The 19,407-nt window shown below is 42.1% G+C and overlaps 1 protein-coding gene across 1 annotated transcript in view; it reads left to right on the top strand.

The window, feature by feature from the left end:
* Window positions 1-19,407, top strand: part of LOC122946111 (fibrillin-2-like) — a 160,276-nt gene that overhangs the window by 82,108 nt on the left and 58,761 nt on the right. Inside the window, exons 7-9 of the mRNA XM_044305466.1 lie at window positions 4,262-4,459; window positions 12,871-12,996; window positions 14,357-14,482. Coding sequence (XP_044161401.1) covers window positions 4,262-4,459; window positions 12,871-12,996; window positions 14,357-14,482 — 450 coding nt within the window. The remainder of the gene's footprint in view (window positions 1-4,261; window positions 4,460-12,870; window positions 12,997-14,356; window positions 14,483-19,407) is intronic.

Raw genomic sequence — 19,407 nt, 5'->3', positions numbered from 1 at the left:
GAATCCAGTTTGGATACCATGCAGAGGGAGAAGCAGCCATTCCTGGATTCCAAGGCATGCCATGATCTATCTGCACCCACATGTGTATTTGGTGTTTCTATCCGGTGAGCAACTACAATATCTTACTTGCTTTTTTAATCTCTGGGTGTTTTCTATCTGAACAAATGAATGACCAGTAGTTACCAGCATTTTGTCCTAATAGTAGTGAGTAAAAACAATAACAATCCAAACTCAAATCATCATCCATTGGTTGTCCTCATACCTTTGTTGTTGGTTACAGAAGATGCAATGCCTCTATAATTAGACATCCATGATGAGGACATGTTTTCATCCACCAATGATCTTTCTCATAAATCCACTAATGACTCTGTCATACCTTCTGTATCATGAGGGACATTCAGCTGACTGATGATGATCAGCCACATCTATAAACCAATATGTTTCTCTGGTCCAAATGCATGCTGAAATGTTTGTGCACACGGAAACATGCTTGAAAGATCAGTAACAGATGATTTTATTCCCCCTCTATTGCTGGGGACTCATGAATGCTGATTGATCTGCCCCTGCATAATGTAAATAGCCCTCAGAGTATTTATTTTACACTCTAGAACAAAGATGTGGATAATTGCTCTTATGTCATCCAGGGCTCAAATAACTCGAGGTCTGATTTCCATCAATAACAAGCCACACTTACTTCATAGTGTCCTTTCAAGTTGTCGAAGAGTGTGTTTGGACATATGGAGACACCATTATTATCCATAAAGCAACTGGAGACAGGAAAAAAATTGCAGAATATTCTGTCTCTCGGTTACCAGTGTTTTCATTGCCATGGCCCATTTTGAATTCCTTGAAATTATGTACGTGCAGACATTGTAACAAGAAAAATGTGTGCACAAACTAGGGTTGTTCTCTCTGACCTTGAAGAAATTCTAAATTGAAATTGTCACAAATATATATCATTTTGCTAAATTGCTCATTTGTTCTTTCACAGAGACTAGGTCAGCCATGAGAAAGATGCTGTAACTAAAAGATCATATGTAGATTTGTTACCCTTGCCCAGTACTCCAGACAGATATTAAAATTCTTCTACTCCTCGATCCCCAAGAAAGTATGGATCTCTTGCACAACTAGATGCCCGTGATTCCACTTGATCACTGATCTGTAAAATAGAGAGTCCAAGGCACCTGGATTTCCATAAAATATATCTTTTATTTATTCCTTCTTAAAAGGTGAAAGACAAAAGGCGATCCAACTATAGGGCTTTATTAAGACCGGCATCTAAAACGCCGGTCCTGATAAATGTGCCCCTACATTTTATGGAAATCTTATTGCCTTGGACTTTCTGATCCGATCTGTAACCCTGTCCATAGAACACAGGCTCATTGTCGTTAGCTATATAAAACAGGTACTCTAGGTACCGTAATAAAAGCAACATCAAATATTTTTAAAGATTCCACAACCTTTATCTTCGTGCCAATTACTGAAACTACTATTGATATGAGCAGATGTTTTGTGTAATAGAATTGGTCCTATACAAAATAAGTCTACCCCTTAAGTAGGGTTGCCTATATGATAGCTAATGCTAACTAAGGCTACTTTCACACTTGCGTTAGGTGCGAATCCGTCATGGATCTGCATAAACGCATCCGTTCAAATACAACTGCATGCATCCATTCAGAACGGATCCATTTGCATTATCTTTTACATAGCCAAAACGGTCCGTCCCCTATTGACTTTCAATGGTGTTCAAGACGAATCCGTTTTCTATTGTGCCATATTGTGTCAGTGAAAAATGATCTGTCCCCATTGACTTGCATTGTAAGTCAGGATGGCTCTGCATCACCAGGCAAGCAGCGTTTTGGTGTCCGCCTCCAAAGCAGAATGGAGGTGGAACGGAGCCAAACTGATGCATTCTGAGCGGATCCTTATCCATTCAGAATGCATTAAGGGCAAAATTGATCCGTTTTTGGCCGCTTGTGAGAGCCCTGAACGGATCTCACAAACGGAAAGCCAAATCGCCAGTGTGAAAGTAGCCTTATGGTCTAGATCAGTTCCTAGACTATGGTGGCCCTCTCTGATCAGGTATCCCCTAGCTCAGTGGTGGCAAACCTATGGAACGGGTGCCAGAGGCGGCACTCAGAGCACTGTCTGTGGGCACCGGCACCCAGGGGTGCACCACCAAAGAGGCCAGGTGAGGCGATTGCCTCAAGCAGCACCAGGTAGGGGCAAGAGGGGGCAGCAGAAGGGCCATGGAGAATGAGGGCTTCCATTGTGGCAAAGGGGTTAGGTTAAGAAATTGGCATGGGGGGTGCACTATGAACAGGTCAGGCAGAGCACTGAATGTAGGCAGGCTGTTATAGCTAAGTGATAAAGTACCAGGAAGATATACTATATGGGACTGTAGTATTCAGGTTAAATAGCCGTGTTGGCACTTTGTGATAAATAAGTGGGTTTTGGGTTACAGTTTGGGCACACGGTCTCTAAAAGGTTCGCCATTACTGCCCTAGCTGTTGATAAGATACAACTGAGGTAGCAGTTTCACTAGTGTCATCATATGGTGATTGCCTCTGCAACACAGGCCTTTCTCAGGCTGCATCACTATTTGGTTTAGCAACACAATCGACTCCTTTTCTGCTTTACCTGGTTTCAGTTGACACGTGAAAGATTCAGGCATGGACTTTTACCACTAATGAAGCCTAGGCATCAACATATTCTGGCTGGTGGGCCCCAATAAAAAAAATTGAAACCCTACCCTGGAAGGTAGTGTTTTCCAGTGAACCATTCGAAAAGACTCATCTGGGAATTTTGTGAGACAGATTCTGGGACAGAATGTGCTATCAATCTTCTGATAGCTGAAAGATCTCCTTCTTCATGAGTTCCTGATGATGTTTTAGTGTTATAATGCCTGAAAGATCCCAGATGTGCAAATCCAGTATATGCCTTAGGAGCCTGAACACGGTCACAGATTTCTACCCTATAGTTTCTCAATGGCATGAGCTCAGTGTTAGACACTGATTGAAGGGGGGAGGAAAACTATGAGGGAATCGCTCTGCTTCTACATCTGGGATATTTTACTGCCCAATTAATACAGTCCTGGGAATTGCTACCATGGTGAACTGATAGCAGGAAAGCGCAACAACCCCCCTCTCTTATAGTTTTCTCCAGGGCTTTCCTGCTTAGACTAACTCCTTTCCGTAAAGTTCATATAAGACAAGAGGAACTGCATTACTAGACGTACAACAAATGCAATGTCTAACAGCCACTTAAAATTCCTTTCTCTTGATTAAAGAAAATAAAATACATACGAGACATACCAGTTACTTTCATTTATATCTTTCCTATGTTTTTGTTGGATAGAGTCCATAAGGTTTAGAAAGTGCTGGTATAAAAGAAGCAGTAATATGGCATCAAATAGGAGATATAACTATTTGCTTTATACACTATGTAAGAAAAGCCTTCTTATTCTTTAAGGAGCCAACTTCATCATTTGTTTAATACTAAAATGTGTCATTTTTAAACCTTCAATCCAATAATAATGTTTTAAAAATTTCCCAGAACTTTAAAAGGGGGTGTATGGCCAATAGAAAAGGCTCTACACAGTGTAATATCATAAAAAAATCATATTCACCTTACAATGCTACCACCATTCTGCTTTTGCTGCTTCACAGTCCCCTGGCGATCTCCACTTCCTGGGATTTCTCAATACACAGGAAATTACTGTTCAGCCAATCACTGGCCACACTGACCTCATCCAGTGATAAGCTGAGCAGCCGTTTCCTGTTTTCGTTTTAAGGCCTGGTTCACACATCACGTATTTGATATGCGCGATTTTCACGCATTTTTGTCTGACTTTTTCACAGCGTGTTTTTGGAAATAGGAAACGCGTGTCATACGCGTGTCCTTGCGATTGACCACAGAGTCTTACAATGAAAAACAGAGGTGTTACGTGCGACAATACGCCCAAAAGAAGCTCCTGTACTTCTTTGGGCGTAGGGCATTTTACAGCGCGTGAAACGTAAAACGCGCAGATGAGAACCATGCCAATAGGGAAACATGGGTTTTCGCCTGTTGTGCGTTTTACAGCGCGTAGGAGCGCGCTGTAAAATGCTCAGGTGTGAACCAGGCCTAAATGTAGACAAGCATTTCTATAATTCCCATATGGTATGTTTGTGGCCCAGTTTCTGATTTGGCGACACAAATGTAGACTTTTAAGTATGACTTGCTGCCACCACCAATTCAATGTTGTCTTTCCTTTCTTCAGATTACCGTACCGGACCATGTTTCACACAAATCAGCAACCAAATGTGTCAAGGACAACTTAGTGGTATTGTGTGCACAAAGACATTGTGCTGTGCTACCATTGGCCGTGCCTGGGGTCATCCTTGTGAGATGTGTCCTGCTCAACCACACCCTTGCCGTAGGGGATTCATACCAAATATCCGAACTGGAGCTTGCCAAGGTAAATTGGTCTAAATATCATATATCATCAAATCTCATTCACATTTTTTCTCCATATTGGAGGCCCTTTTTATACCTTCTTACTTTTTTCATTATTCTAATTATCCAAATGTGTTTGTAAAATGTATAAGTAATATCATTATTATAAAGTAACATTTGTAATTGAAATAGGTGGGCCCATCAATTAAGTGGTTGGTCAGTTGAATCATGCACATAATTTAGGCTCTGTCTGTTCAGTTCAGCATCAACGGAGCAATGACTTCCTTGATGTATTATTTGTAAAACAGTTCCAAACAAATTTTGACATTGACTTTTGACACCGAGAATAGCTCTATAGAGTTCACTGTTCTTGACTTCAAACGCAATGGAAATATAACAGAATGCAGTGTGAAAAGAGCCTTACATGCCTTACAAGTATAACTTAAAGGAGCTGTGTAGGGTTTTATATTGATGGCCTACATGACTCCATGCGAGTGACACTTCCTGTTAATTACACTACGCGCCGACTCCCTTGTAGCAGCGACGTAGTGTAAGTACTCGTTCCATTCAAATGAAAGTTGAGAGTACTTGTAATTACACTAATTTCCAAGACAACAGACAGTGTAATGAAGAGGAAGTAGCGCTCACATAGAGTACCGCCTTCTTTTCAAACAGCCGATTGACGGGGGTGCCGGCTGTCTGATCCCCACCAATCAGATATTGATCACCTATCCTAAGGATGTGTCATCAATATAAAACCCCTGCACAACCCCTTTAATTTATAACAGATAATGCAAAGGAGATCAAACAAGTAATACATGAGTTAATGGTGTTATTCCCCAGGAAAGTTTGTGATTTACCGTGATTTTAAGCAAAAAATATGTAGCTAATTGCTCTGCTAATCAAAGTAAATTGAGTGTTGTTTAGAGTTCTCCTTCCCCCACCTACTGAGTGGCAGGAACTAGTCAATAATCACATGCCTGGAATGGATGTCTGACTCTGTGTGACTGCACCTAAAAGCTTTTGGTTAACCCAGAGACAAGAAACTATTTTTACATGGATAGATATTAAATATATCTAGATACATATTAAAATGATATTTTGCTTGTACTGGAAAAACACTAGAAGAAAAATGTTAGCATAATACATGAAAATGACAAGCATGTGCAATGTACTTCACTTCTATAACAGGGATTCAAGGTGCAGGCACAGTTGGGCAACTTCCTGGGAAGTAGATGGCTTGACCCCAACACACAACACACACAGTTTTGTATATTTTTGGAGTGGGGAGGAAACCTACACAAACATGGAGAGAATATACAAACTTTATGCACTTGTTGTCCCTTGGACCCCAGCACTGCATGGTACCAGTGCTAACCATTGAGCCACCATACTGCCCTATGCATCTAAATATTTGTCTATTTAGAGAAACTATCACCTCTCCTGACATGTCTCTTTTAGTAACTTTTTGCTTTTCCCATGTAATAACTATTCTGGACGCCTTTTCTTTTAACTGCATGTTATGCCATTCTCCTATTGTTCATAAGAGAAGTTTCTGAGTAAAGGTACAGCTGGGTGTTACCGTTTGGGGAGTGTTCTAGTCTGACACTCACAGTACCGATTGGAAAGCATCACCCAGTTGTACCTTTACTCATAAACTTCTAACAAGAATAATAGAGGAATGACACAACATATATTTATATGAAAATATGCTCCAGAATTGTAATTTCATGTGGAATATAACCATTTACTAAAACAGACATAACAGGTAACAGACTAGTTAATGACTCAAGTCAGAGTCCTATTTTCCTGTCTTTGAAGGCTATAGACACCTATGAGGGTAATTTTTTTATCATTGCATTTTACACATTTTGGGCTAAATTTTTCCAGTTGGTCTTTTTTAACAAGTTCAACAGTTTTTCCTCTACAGCTTTCACTTTCAGTGCATTTGCAGACTAGCAGGCTCTTTACTTCACGCTGAATCCGTCAAAGAGCTACTTCAGAGAACTGGTTGGTTGGATCTGTAGCACTTATCTCTGAACTCCTGACAGCTCATAAACACTGATTTTAGATAAAACCTTATGGGTTTGGTAAGAATTTAGCTTAAATGAGAGTTTATTAGCTGTCAGTCAACAGAGCAGCTCCCTACAGGAATCGGTGTGAAACAGAGCAATAGTCTGAAGATACAGTGAAACCGCGGTTTTCATGGTGGCAAAAACTGGCCACTGTCTGGGGCTTAGAGTATGAGGTCCTTCAACGTTCCTGTTTTTATGGCGGAAATAGGCAGAACTCATCCTCCTTCAAGAGAATACATATAGGCTGTATGATTCTTTCGGCACACATCTTTCTGCACTGTCTATACAGATAAAGCATAACAATTAAAAGCTATGCAAAGAGATAGTTGACATGTTAGAAGTCATATTTGTAGATCCCCTCCCAGATGAACGTTTGCCTTTAAACGCCTTGCCATTTGGCGTGGCAAAACTTTCCTCTGCAGGAGAACCTTTAGTTTACAATTACTTGAAGGTGATGAAAATCACACCTGAACCTAAAGTGTTCATCTCATTCCTTGTGTACAGTTTAGACACACTTTATAGAGGAAAGGACATGTCTAGGCACATTTTAGCAATTAATAAAACATTCTAGCCCCCAAAAAGCTGCAGAAAGAATAAACGCGGCTTCTATGTTCCCACAGTTTTATGAAAACTTTAAGCTAAAGTAAGCCTGATATTTTAGAAAAAATAAACACAAATCGGTTAAATAATGCAGGAAAAAAATAAGGATTTTGAAGATGTACACGGAGATCTGTCACTAGATTATCCGGCAGACAGTTACATTAGGTGTGTGCCAATGTAAAACCTGGAAACTGGGTATAGTATACAGGGGCGGACTGGGAACTTAAAGTGGCCCTGGAGAAAAAAATACCAGTGGACTGGCATAGTGTTGTAGGTGGCTCAAAATTCACAAAAGGCATGGCCAACACAAGTAGGTAGGGCAAGAAATACCATATTGTAGCACAAAACACCGCCCTAGCAGCGCTAAATAATTCAGTGCAACACAATAAACTGTCCCAGCAGCATCAAAAACTACAGTGCAGTACAAAATAATGCCCAAGCAGCACAAAATACCTCCTCAGAAGCTGCCTCTCTGCGGTGACCAGTACCAGCTGTCACATTCTGTCCTCCTACTCCAGCCAAGTAGATAACAGCTTGACACCCCCAGTGTAAATTAACTCTGGGAGCAACCGATCATTACCTACCTGGCTGACGACCGTGAGGAGGGCTCAGGAGCCCCCCTGGGTATCAGCCCACAGGGAAATTTCCCTGTAGACTCTATGGCCAATCTGCCCCTGGTAGTATAGGACATACTGTAGGAAGTATTGGGTTAGATTGATCCTATGTAGCACCATCAAGGATTAACTTAAAAGCCTAGCTAATATCCAGAGTAACTGCCACAGGAAGCTCGGACAGCAAGTAGACTGGCTGGGACGGACTAAATAAGATCCTGGTAGATTGTCACAGGTATCTGGAGCCATGTTGACTGCAGTGCATCCCCCAGCTGCTGGGGGATGCTTGGGGGAGGATCCATAGAGCAAACACAACCATCAAGATAGTTGCACAGATGCTCTATTGGATTCAAGTTTGCAGAATTAGGGGGCCAGGGGAGTACTTGGTCATGCCCGTCCAACTATTGTTGGTAATTTCTAACCATGTGACATGTTGTCTTGTCTTGCTAGAATATCCCATCCACCCCAGGGAAGACATGTCATCAGCATGTATGGGTGTATGTGATCTGCAAGGATCGATTCATACCCAAATCTTTTGCCTTCCACATGGATGAGTGGGCCCACAGAATGCCACTAAAACATTGCCCAGACCATAACACTGCCACCACCAGCTTGTGTTCTTCCAGCAATGGTTGCAAGGTGTTTGTTATCTTATGTTTCTCGCTTGACACGTCAACATCCATCAGTTCGATGAAGCAGAAAACAAGACTCAACGGAGAAGGCAACCCTTTGCCAATCAGTTCCAATTCTTATTCTGCTGTGACAATTGAAGCCTTTTCTGCTGATGCAGCAGCATTTTTCCCGGCCAATTCTCCACTGGTCCCCATTATGGTTATTGATGCCAATCGGAGACTTTCAAGCTTCCAGCAATGCTAGAATGCAGAGAGATCCAGCGGGCCATTCCCTGCCGGAACAGCCTGCCAGATCCCTAGCACTAGTGTGAAACTAGCCTTAATCGTCTGCTTGATATACATGAGCTAGTTTTCTAAAATGATTATAGCAAACAATTCTCTTAAACAATGCATCTTTTTTTCTTTTTCCTTTTGTAGTCGGTTAAAATGAATTTGTCTCTTCAGTAGAGTTTTTTAGGTCATTTTGTGCAATACTAGCTAGTAAAGGCATTTTGATATTGAGTTTTTGAATCAGTCTTGTCCTTTTTTTTATTCACAATCATTATCACAGACATTCCTTCTTAAAGGGCCCCTTTATGTTTATATTAAGGGGTGAACCTCTGCCTAAATTTTTGTACAAGTTTACGTTTTTTTCATCTCACAAATGGGCATAGCAGCGAGAGAGGGTCAGACACCCGCTCAGTCAGAATGGAAACAACCAGTCATTATGCAATTATGTTTTCTGGCATTTGTGGGTCCATTTTTTCTCTGTTCTGTGTTATTTTAAATCCATGTAGTTTGATTTGGAAAGACAGGGAATGTGGTCTAGTAACACATTTAAACATTGTGGCTATAAAGTTTGGCAAGGCAGAACACTTTGTAATCTACAAAAGCAGAACGGAAGTGCTCAACCCAGATTGGGATTTTTAGGCATATCGAATTCACTGCATTAGGCTAGGGCTACACAATGACATTTGTCGGGCAAATTTTTGGCGCTGAAAAGTCTTTTTTTTTTATGATAGTCAATTGTGTCGCACTGAAACATGCGACATACTGCCACGTGACAGTCGCAAAAAATCCATCCAAGTTAGATTTTTGTGTGACTGTTGCATGTTGCAATGCGACACCATTGACTATCATTACAAAAAATGTCACGTGACTATTCAGTGTCACGCTGTGTAGCTGCATACTTTTTTGTCGTGCGACACATGCCACCATGTAGACCTAGCCCTGTGATGGCTAACCTCCGGCACTCCAGCTGTGGTAGAACTACAACTCCCAAGATGCACACTTGCTCGGCTGTTCTTAGAACTACATAGAAATGAATGGAGCATGCTGGGAGTCGTAGTTTCACCACAGCTGGAGTGCCGGAGGTTAGCCATCACTGACTTAGCCTAAGCACTGCAGACTCACCCAGCTGAAGTCAGTAGGAAATCTATACAATTTTCAGGTCCTGCACAATGCTTAGCTACGGTAGGTGACTAGATAGTTTTAGCCAGGTTGATGTATTTTCTTTGTAATTGTAGTGCTTTTGAGCCTGAAGAAACCTAATATACAGTATTTGACCTTTATTATGTACTGCAATACGGTTTTAGGTTCACAATATTGATGGCCTATCTTTATGGGGGTACAATTCTTGGACTTTCAGCTGTTTAAGGAGGCCTTTGTGTAAGCAGTCTCTTCTTTGTTTACACTGCACACTGACTACTTAAAGGGGTTGTCCACTTTCCAACTACTGTTGACCAATGTGTTTGTAAGGTGACTACATGGCACTTACTAATATAGCCTTTGTTGATATTCTGCACCATTTTCTATATTTTATAAGATATTCTCCCTTGTTGGCCAAGTTTTTTGTGCTGTCCACATGGAGGTCCTGTCCATAAAATGATTGCTGATGTAAGGTCATGTGACTAGGCAAATCACTAAGTCTCTTCCATTCAAATACACTACAGATGCACTAAACTCTCAACATTGCAAGTGAAGGTGGCACGTATGGTGTATTTGAGTAGAGAAGGCTGTGTGATGTGTTTAGACTGAGTTATTTTTGCCTGGTCACATGACTGTCCATCAGAGGCCTTTTTATGGACAAGTCTCCTGTGTAGACAGCATAGAAGATGTGCCCCGCAAGAGTACATGATTTATTAAATATAGAAAATCAATAAAGACTATATTAGTAAGTTTCCTTTAGTCATCTTACATACATATTGGTCAAATGCAGCCAGAAAATGGCTAATCCCTTTAATAAGGGTTGCGCAGCTATTGAAGTTTTGCCCCATTTGTCCAAAGCCCATTCAGATAGATGATTGGTGGGGTTACCGAGAGTCAGACCCCCTACAAATCTGATGATGATAGCCTATCGTAAGGGTAGCTAATCAGCATTGTCTACCCACAAAACCCCTTTATTGACTAACATTATCCACACACCATTGCTACTAAATGTAGCCATAGCCATAGTTTAGCACATACTGTATGTATTTCTTTTCATTTTAGTAATAACAGTAATATCTTGAAATGAACCATGGGATAATGAGGTTCCCATATCGTACAGAAAGTCTTGAGCCTCACAAAACCATGTTAATTTTGTAGTTAATGAGTACACACTGCCTTAATTTTCTAGCGGAAGGTTACAAACAGAGAAACCTTTGTGTAAAGAGCGGCCAAGATTTGGCTGAGGTTGTAATCCAAAACTTAATCCTGCTGGTGTTCTCCACATCTGGTTATATTCAACTGTTCCAAATGCACTGGTCCTCAGATCCTGTGTAGAACTGAATTTAACAATTGCATCTTTGGAAGAGAAAGTCTAGTTTCTCTCATTACTTTTACATTATGCTTTATTTTCCCTCCAAGAGTCATCTAGCTGTGTCTCTCATGTGATAAGTTCTAAAGCCCATTTTCAACTAAAGACTCACGAGTCTGATCACCCTAAACCTTTTGTTAAGGCTATGCCTACTTTTAGAAGAGTTGACTACTGTCTCTTTATTTCTGGACATGACCCTCCACCAGCATCCATTTTGGTCTGTAATTAAGAGCAAACTCTGTAAACAAGAATTAAACACATTAAATAACAGCGTATTACTGGCTGCTTTTATGTGTTGTTCCCAGCATATGTGTAATGTAAAATATAGATACAGCGACCATCCCCTTTAAATGAGAGTATTCGGTTTATCTGTATGTATAATGGTATAATACATATTTTGCTATATCATTTTCAAATTCTGAGTTAACAGAGGAGGATAGTCCCCTTTTCTGGACCCTCATCTGCAGAGAGGAGCTACAAACAGCACATTTTGTTTAGAGAACCCAGCACTGACACTTTCTACATCTCTTTCATTTTATTGGAAGCCATATAATGCTTAATGCCCCCTGTGGTGGCACTACAGCATAATTAAACACTAAAGCTGGTCAAACACATTAATCAGTCTACTTTCACACTGGCGTTTTGGTTTCCGTTTGTGAGATCCGTTCAGGGCTCTGACAAGCGGTCCAAAACGGATCAGTTTTGCCCTTAATGCATTCTGAATGGATAAGGATTCCCTCAGAATACATCAGTTTGCCTCAGTTTGGCTCTTTTTGGCTCAGTTCTGTCTCCATTCCGCTTTGGAGGCGGACGTCCGTCTGACAAAACTGAGCCAAATGGATCCGCCCTGACACACAATGTAAGTCACAGGGACGGATCCATTTTCAATGACACAGTAAGGCACAATAGAAAACGGATCCATCCTCCATTGACTTTCAATGGTGTTCAAGATAGATCCGTCTTGGCTATGTTAAAGATAATACAAACGGATCCGTTCTGAACGGATGCATGCGATTGTATTATCTGAACAGATGCGTTTGTGCAGGTCCAGGACGGATCCGCACCAAACGTGAGTGTGAAAGTAGTGGGTTGATGGTTGTACTTCAATCATCTGGTGAACAATCACTTCTCAGATACCACCATACAGATTTTAGTCCATATTGGTCTTTACAGTTGATCAAACTGCCCATACATAAAATGGATGCAAGATCTTTATGGAAATGTGCTTTCAAAGAAAGATCTTTCATGGACAACAAAAACAGATCTTTTTTTGAGAGATCACTTATACACAAACAATCTTTCTTTGAATGAAGGAAACTTTTTTCCAGTTATTGGATGAAAATATTAAACAAGGCGGACAAGGCTAATCGTTCGTTGTTTAATTTCACCCAACGAATGTTCAGTTTGGTTGAAATCGTCCATTTTGTTCAACTTTAGACCAATGTTTATGGCCATCTTTACAACTGGGTTCCCTCACAGTTTCAGGTTAGTTTCAGCAGCATGACTTCCTTATCTTCAAGGATTCCTCCTACCAAAAGGTGTTGTTCAGTGAAGACAACCTTTTCAATCTGGAGCCTTTAGTCGTTCACCGATCCTTAAATTACTCTTTTTCGATTCATGTTGATTATTTTCAAGAATTAAAATCATATTGTTATATTTATTAAAACCATAGCATCCTGGCATAAAAAATGTTGGCTTGTTGGATCTATTTGAGCAAAGTATGTCCTTTTATTTTGCAGATGTGGATGAATGTCAAGCTATACCTGGCCTGTGCCAAGGTGGTAACTGTATCAATACAGTGGGATCCTATGAGTGTAAATGCCCAGCTGGACACAAACAGAGCGAGACCTCACAGAAGTGTGAAGGTAACACGTTTTCTGTTGAAATTTTCTCCCATGGGTTGTCTAGAAATGTGACTTTTGCAATAACAAACTCTGCGTGTATTCTACCCGTGTGCCAATTCTCCATGGTTATAAACACAAACATAAATAAATATATTTTAAACTGATTACTTACAACACCCATGTGTCATCCAGACACATACACACACGTTCTCACAGCGCTGAGCCGTCATATTCTAATCTGAATATTATTTCCGAGGGGAAGGTTTCACTGTAGGGATCCAATCTCACTTTTAGACCAATGCCATACCATTTGAGGGTATACATAGTTTTAACATATTTTTAACATAGTTTTAACATGATTGCCTCTTCTCATTGGCTAAAAAGACATGTGAAAAGGACCTAACATTACCATATTTCAGTATTTGAAAATACAATTGCAGTTGTAATTGCTATTATTTTAACGAGGACCTGAGACCTCTCCTTACATGTCTGTTTTAGAAACCACTTGCATCGCCCCTTTGTGGAGCATCTATTCTTATAATTTATTTTGTACCATTCCTTTTTTATTCCTGCTAGAAGTTCTGAATGAATTGTCAGCAGTTTGCAATAAAGGTCCAGGTGGGGGTTACCAGTTGGGGGGTGTTCCTGCACAGTATATGGGCGGTGATACTGACTATCTACAATCTACATGGCGTGCAAGTAAACATTTTAGAGGATGCAGCACTCTCATGAGCCCTGCAGTCTCGGGGGGCATCTGATATTGACGACCTATACAGGAGCATATAAAACTGACATATCCAAGTCTCTTAGTTCATATACTGAATCTACAGTCCTCGATTTTCATGTTTTTTTATTCTTATTTTTACATTTTTCAGGTCACCTAGTAAAATTTATAGTAAAACTCACACATTAAAATAGACATATTTTATCTAAAATAATCTGGCTATGTTTTGCTTCCTACTTCTGATAGATATGACCATGGGTCTTGGCTATAGAAAACTGCTTTTCCCACTTGGTGGGACGAAGCTATGCACAACTTAATGACTTGGCTGCTATTCAGAGCCTGGTTGATCTAGGAAACAGAGAGAGGTATCCATGCTAGACGACCATAAAACACGTCTGCCTCACACACAAAGATTTGTCTGAATGTCTGATCTCACTACTAACTCTTCTGCTGCCAGTAGGGGCTTGCCAAATGTGCCCCTAATATACTGTGACTTACAGGGATATTCTGGAGCTGGCTTCACACCTATAAACTGGAGGATAATTGGAGATTGGGAATTGTAGCCATGTTTCTTGTTCGTAAATTATACTGCTGATTAAAACGACAGGGATATGTTTTCTATACCCATACATCTCAAACTGTGTATTCTCTTTCTAGATATCGATGAATGTAGCACAATCCCTAATGTGTGTGATGGAGGGGAGTGTACCAACACTGCTGGAAGCTATGTCTGCATATGTCCTAGAGGGTTTACCGCAAGCTTGGATGGGTCACGTTGCATTGGTAAGCTAAGTAGAAGGAAAAGACCTTGGCTCTTAATAAAAACTCTCTTTTATAGGCTATTCACTTCAGTATTTCCTGGGAGGTTATGTAGAGAGTTACTCTGGCGGCCCGTGCCAGCTGTTGTTCCGCTCTCCCAGACTGGCACTGGTGCCGCTCCACTCACCCTGTATTTGTCATAGTTCCAGCACTCTGGCAGTAGGCCAGGGCGTCAATGTCCTGAGTGTATTAGGACTTGTATTCTTCTCATCAGCTGCTTCCTTTAGTTGCCTGAGCAAAAGTCTCTACAGATCCCGCCAGGTACTCTGAGCTGCCTGACCCTGTAAATAAGCTATGTCCTTTTGTTTGCCTGTGTACCGACATCTGCCTGTCTCCTGTACTCTGATTCTCTTCCTTCTGGCATGACCTGTGCCTGACAGTGCTGACCCTGAGCTTGTCCTGACCTAGATTGTATTTGAATTTGCACATACTTTGCCTGCCCTGACCTAGGCCTGTTTCCTGACTACAAGTATAGCCTGATTCCTTGGTGTTCTGCACCAGTGTCTCTGACTACCCTGGGTCAGCTGCCAACTCTACCGAAACTATTTAAAGAGGTAGCGACCTGGTGGCTCCCCTGCAGTAAAAGCCACATCTCTGTATAGGAATTAAAGGGTGAAAACCAGGGAACTGCCAGGACAACATGTCAGGAATAGCCCACTCTCCATAACAAAGAGCAACGAGCAATAACGGTTTATTACTATGCTTTTACAGTTGTAACATCTTGCATGAAAGTTGTTTATTCAGGTACTGTATAGTATTGTAGTTTTCCTGTAGATCCTTTCTGATATTATTCCAGAGCATACATGTATGTTGATTAACTATCAATATTAGTATTATTTAAAACTAATATTCTTATAAAAAATCTGGCCTTTGATCTCAAGCAAGTCATACGTTTAACATTTGTTGATTCAACCATCAGCTGTTACTCCCAACTCACCCATATGCATGCTTGCTCAGCTCGGCTCTGCAGTGGTTAATCTACCGAGTCAACAAAGGATGTGGCATGCCGAAATCCAACATGCCTGATCCTTCTTCATCCTAACATTTGTCATTAGAGGGGAACCAGGGGACCCACATACATGTTAATTTATGTATTTATTTACTCACTTATACAGTGCTGTGCTGACATACTCCGCAGCGCTTTACAGTCATTATCGTCACTTAATGCCCCCAGTGGGGCTCACAATCTGGATTCCCTATCAGTGTATCTTTGGAGCATGAGGGAAAACCAGAGTACCCAGAGTAACCCACAAAAACACAGGCAGAACATACAAACTCCATGCAGATGTTGTCCTTGGTCGGATTAGGACCCCAGTGCTGGAAGGCACCTTTAGGTAGTAAGCCATCACTTCCGACTCTCATATAATGCGTATGGACACCTTAACACTAAGGACCATCTATTGGAAGGTCAATGTGATAAAACATCTCATAAGGGAATATTTCAAACTGTGGACCTACTGTACAAGGCAAAATGTCAGTTTAAAGACCTTCTCTCATTGAAGAGGTCTCAGACAGAGATGTCTTAGCAGCCATAGGTATCAGTAAGCCATGTTTACCGAGTATGACCAGCCTTAGTGAAAATGTGGTATGTTAAACCTCTTCCAAGGCATGTCAATACACACATCTTGTATGCTTTGCCTCAGACTAAAGTAGCTAAAGTCAGCTAAAGTTGAATTATGTCAACATGCTAGTCTTCGTGAACACACCGGAGACCTGATATTTACAATATGAAAGCATTTGTTAACAGGGGATCTTCTACTCATGAATGGACACGTTTTTGCATAAACTGGTCTCACCATTTGTACTGTGTCGATTATCTCAAAGTAAAAGACCCTGGGATTACCTAGCGACTAAAGTTGTTTTGTGTAATTGTTCGACTGGAAATTTTTTATGGAATTTCTACTCGGTATTCATCATAAATCACAAGAAGACCATGTTGTCATATATTTTAAAATTACAGACTTTCTTGCTGGGCTGATTAAAAATATCCCTCCTTTTTGTGTATACAGTTCTTATGCAGTGCTATTGGTCTTCATGTGCTGAGATACTGTATTCCACATATTCTCACCTAGAAGCAATGCATAATATGGCACCTCAGGGAACATGAGATCACGCTATTAATTGTAAGTGCATCATGTAACTTAAAGCGGACCTGTAAGCTCTCCTAACATGTCTGTTTTACTAACTACATGCATCTATTCTTATGACTCTATGCTGGTGCCATTACTTTATTATTCCTCCTAGAATTATGCATTAATTGCTAGCAGTTTGCAATAAAGGTCCACATAGGGTGACACCAGTTGAAAGTGTGCCCCTGCATAGTCTGACACCAGTGGCGTACCTCTAATAGAGGCAGACCACGCAGCTGCTATGGCGTCCCTGGGGAAAGGGGCCTGGTCATGTATGGGAGGCTCCACCCATTAATGATGCTAAATAAATATAGCTGCTTCTAACCTGAGTCCATGTGTGAGGTTTGTGGCATACTAAGGAGGAGGTGGGGTATGGGGGGGGGGAAGGTGGTCCGCCCCGGGTGCTCTCAGGGGGCGTGCCAGAAGCAATGAGCGCTTCCATTAATACAGATGAAAGCGCTCATTGCTGGAGCGCAGGGAGCTGCGGTCCTGTCACTCACTGCTCAGCTCCCCGCGCTCCTCCCCTCCTTCAGGCCGGCAGTGCACAGAACGGTGACGCAGGAAGACTTCTCCCTGCTCCACCATTCAGTCTGCAGACACAAATCGCGCTGCCAGAATGTGTGGGCGGAGCCTACAATCTGGAAATCTCCGAAGGGGGGACGGGCCCAGGCTGGCTCCCCTCCCCCTTACACAGTTCACGTCCCGCCAACAGTCACTGTCCTCACCCATAACATAGAGTGTGTCAGGCTCTGGATGATTTACCAATCAGCATTTAGCAATGTACGGTAGGCATTCTGCTGAGTGGCTAGCCTCGCAGTGCACCTAGCAAGGGCAATGTGTGCTGGCACAGGACTGCCACTGGCTAGCCCTGCTGTGAACTGACCTGAGTTCTGTCATCCTGCAGTGTGTGTGAAGATCGGCCCTGTCTGCCTCTCTGCGACCAGCAAGCCACAGTGCACACAGTAAGTCAGCAGCCCTGTGTACTGCTGTTTCTTTCAAATAAAAAGTTCATGAGTTGGGCCCAGGAGCAGGGGCTTAGTTATAGGGGGTGCAGAGGTAGCAGTCGCTACCGGGCCCAGGAGCCTGAGGGGCCCAAAGACCCTTGTACCACATGAGAAGACACCTGTTTTATAGAAGGTGCATGCTGGTCAAGTTGCACCTCTGGCTGGAGGGAAGGTGTTAGGTCAAGAATTTGGCATGGGGGGGTGCCGTTTAAATTTTTGCCTCAGGCAGCAGGAAGGCAATGTGCTACCCTGCGAACTGGCCACAAAGCAATGAGGAAAGGGGGGCCCAAGCTGAGGGAAGTTAATGGGCCCTTGCACCAGGGCCCATTAACCTTTAGCTACGCCCCTGCCCAGGAAGTACTGCTTATCCACACTATATGCAGCAGAAAGTGCAAGGTATACTTCATAAGAGGGCTATGTTGGCACTGGCACTGTTCTTATAGGGGTCTATGGTGGCAGTGGTACTGTTCTTAAGGAGGGCTGTGGTGGCACTGGTACTGTTCTTAAGGAGGGCTATGGTGGCACTGGCATTGTTCATAAGGGGGGCTACAGTGGCATTTGGACAGTGTACAAAGAAGGGCTATACTGGCATTGATTCGTAAGTGTGCTATGGTGGCACTGGTACAGTTCAAAAGTGGGGCTATGGTGGCAGTAGTATGGTTCAGGCAATCTTGGCACTGGTACGGTTCATAAGGCGGTTTATGGTGGCAACGGTATGGTTCAAAAGGGGGCTATGGTGGCACTGGTGTAGTTCATCAGGGTTACTATGGTGGCACTGGTACTATACTTAAGGGGGGGCTATGGTGGCACTGGTACAGTTTATATGGGGGGGGTGAGCTATGGGGGCACACATAGCAGCAGAGCAAACAACAGGCATAGTTCATAAGGGTGACTGCCAGTGCTGTAAGCTTAAAGTGTACCTAACCTTTAAATGTACCTGCTAAAGCCTGACATACATGGGCACAGGCAGGAAGGCTGCTGCCCTGCACTTGCTCTGCTAATAGCTAATAGCATTCTATGCTGCTACATGTATTTTATTTCTTATCCCTGTTTGATTAGGTTATTTATGGTACATTCTATTTCTTTTTGGGTGAAAAGGGGTCGTGGCCAGGGAGCAGCCAGCCAATGTAACCAGTGGGAGGAGCCATGTGTGGGAGGGACCGGATATGGGTAGTGGGAGGGGCTAGGAAATGGGCATAGGGGCCCAATTCAGATTTTAGCTATGGGGCCCAATGATTTCTATGTACGCCCCTGTCTGACACTTTCCAATCAGTGCTAGCAGTGTCATTTTGTGCAGGGACAAACCCCCAACTTCTAGCAGGAATGATAAAGGAATGCCACATCATACAGTCATAAGAAGAGATGCTTCAGAATTGTTATTACATTGGTGATTCCAGCAGTTACTAAAACAGACACGTCAGGAGAGGGGACCACTCTTCTTTAAAGTTCAGTGTAGGATCTTGCTTAGAACCGGAAAAGAAAAACACAAAGATGCCTTAGGACAAGGACCCCTGGAAAGTAAAGCAGCCAGTCAGCAGACATTAAAGGGAATGTGCCACCTATATTTTTTCTGCCAGTTAAAACCAGATATGCAAACCGCAGATCCGCAAAATACAGACACCAGCGAAGTGCATTCTACACCTTCCTCAGTCCCTATTATAGAATCGCCTATTCTGGTCCGCAAAACAGACAATAGGACAGGTTCTATCATTTGCAGAATGACCAAAGAGATGCGGACAGTACATGGATTACATCT

The sequence above is a fragment of the Bufo gargarizans genome, chromosome 1, assembly GCF_014858855.1.
Source record: "Bufo gargarizans isolate SCDJY-AF-19 chromosome 1, ASM1485885v1, whole genome shotgun sequence".
Taxonomy (NCBI): Eukaryota; Metazoa; Chordata; class Amphibia; order Anura; family Bufonidae; genus Bufo; species Bufo gargarizans.
Note: the sequence above shows the minus strand (reverse complement) of the source record. Positions and strands in the feature narration are given on the sequence as shown.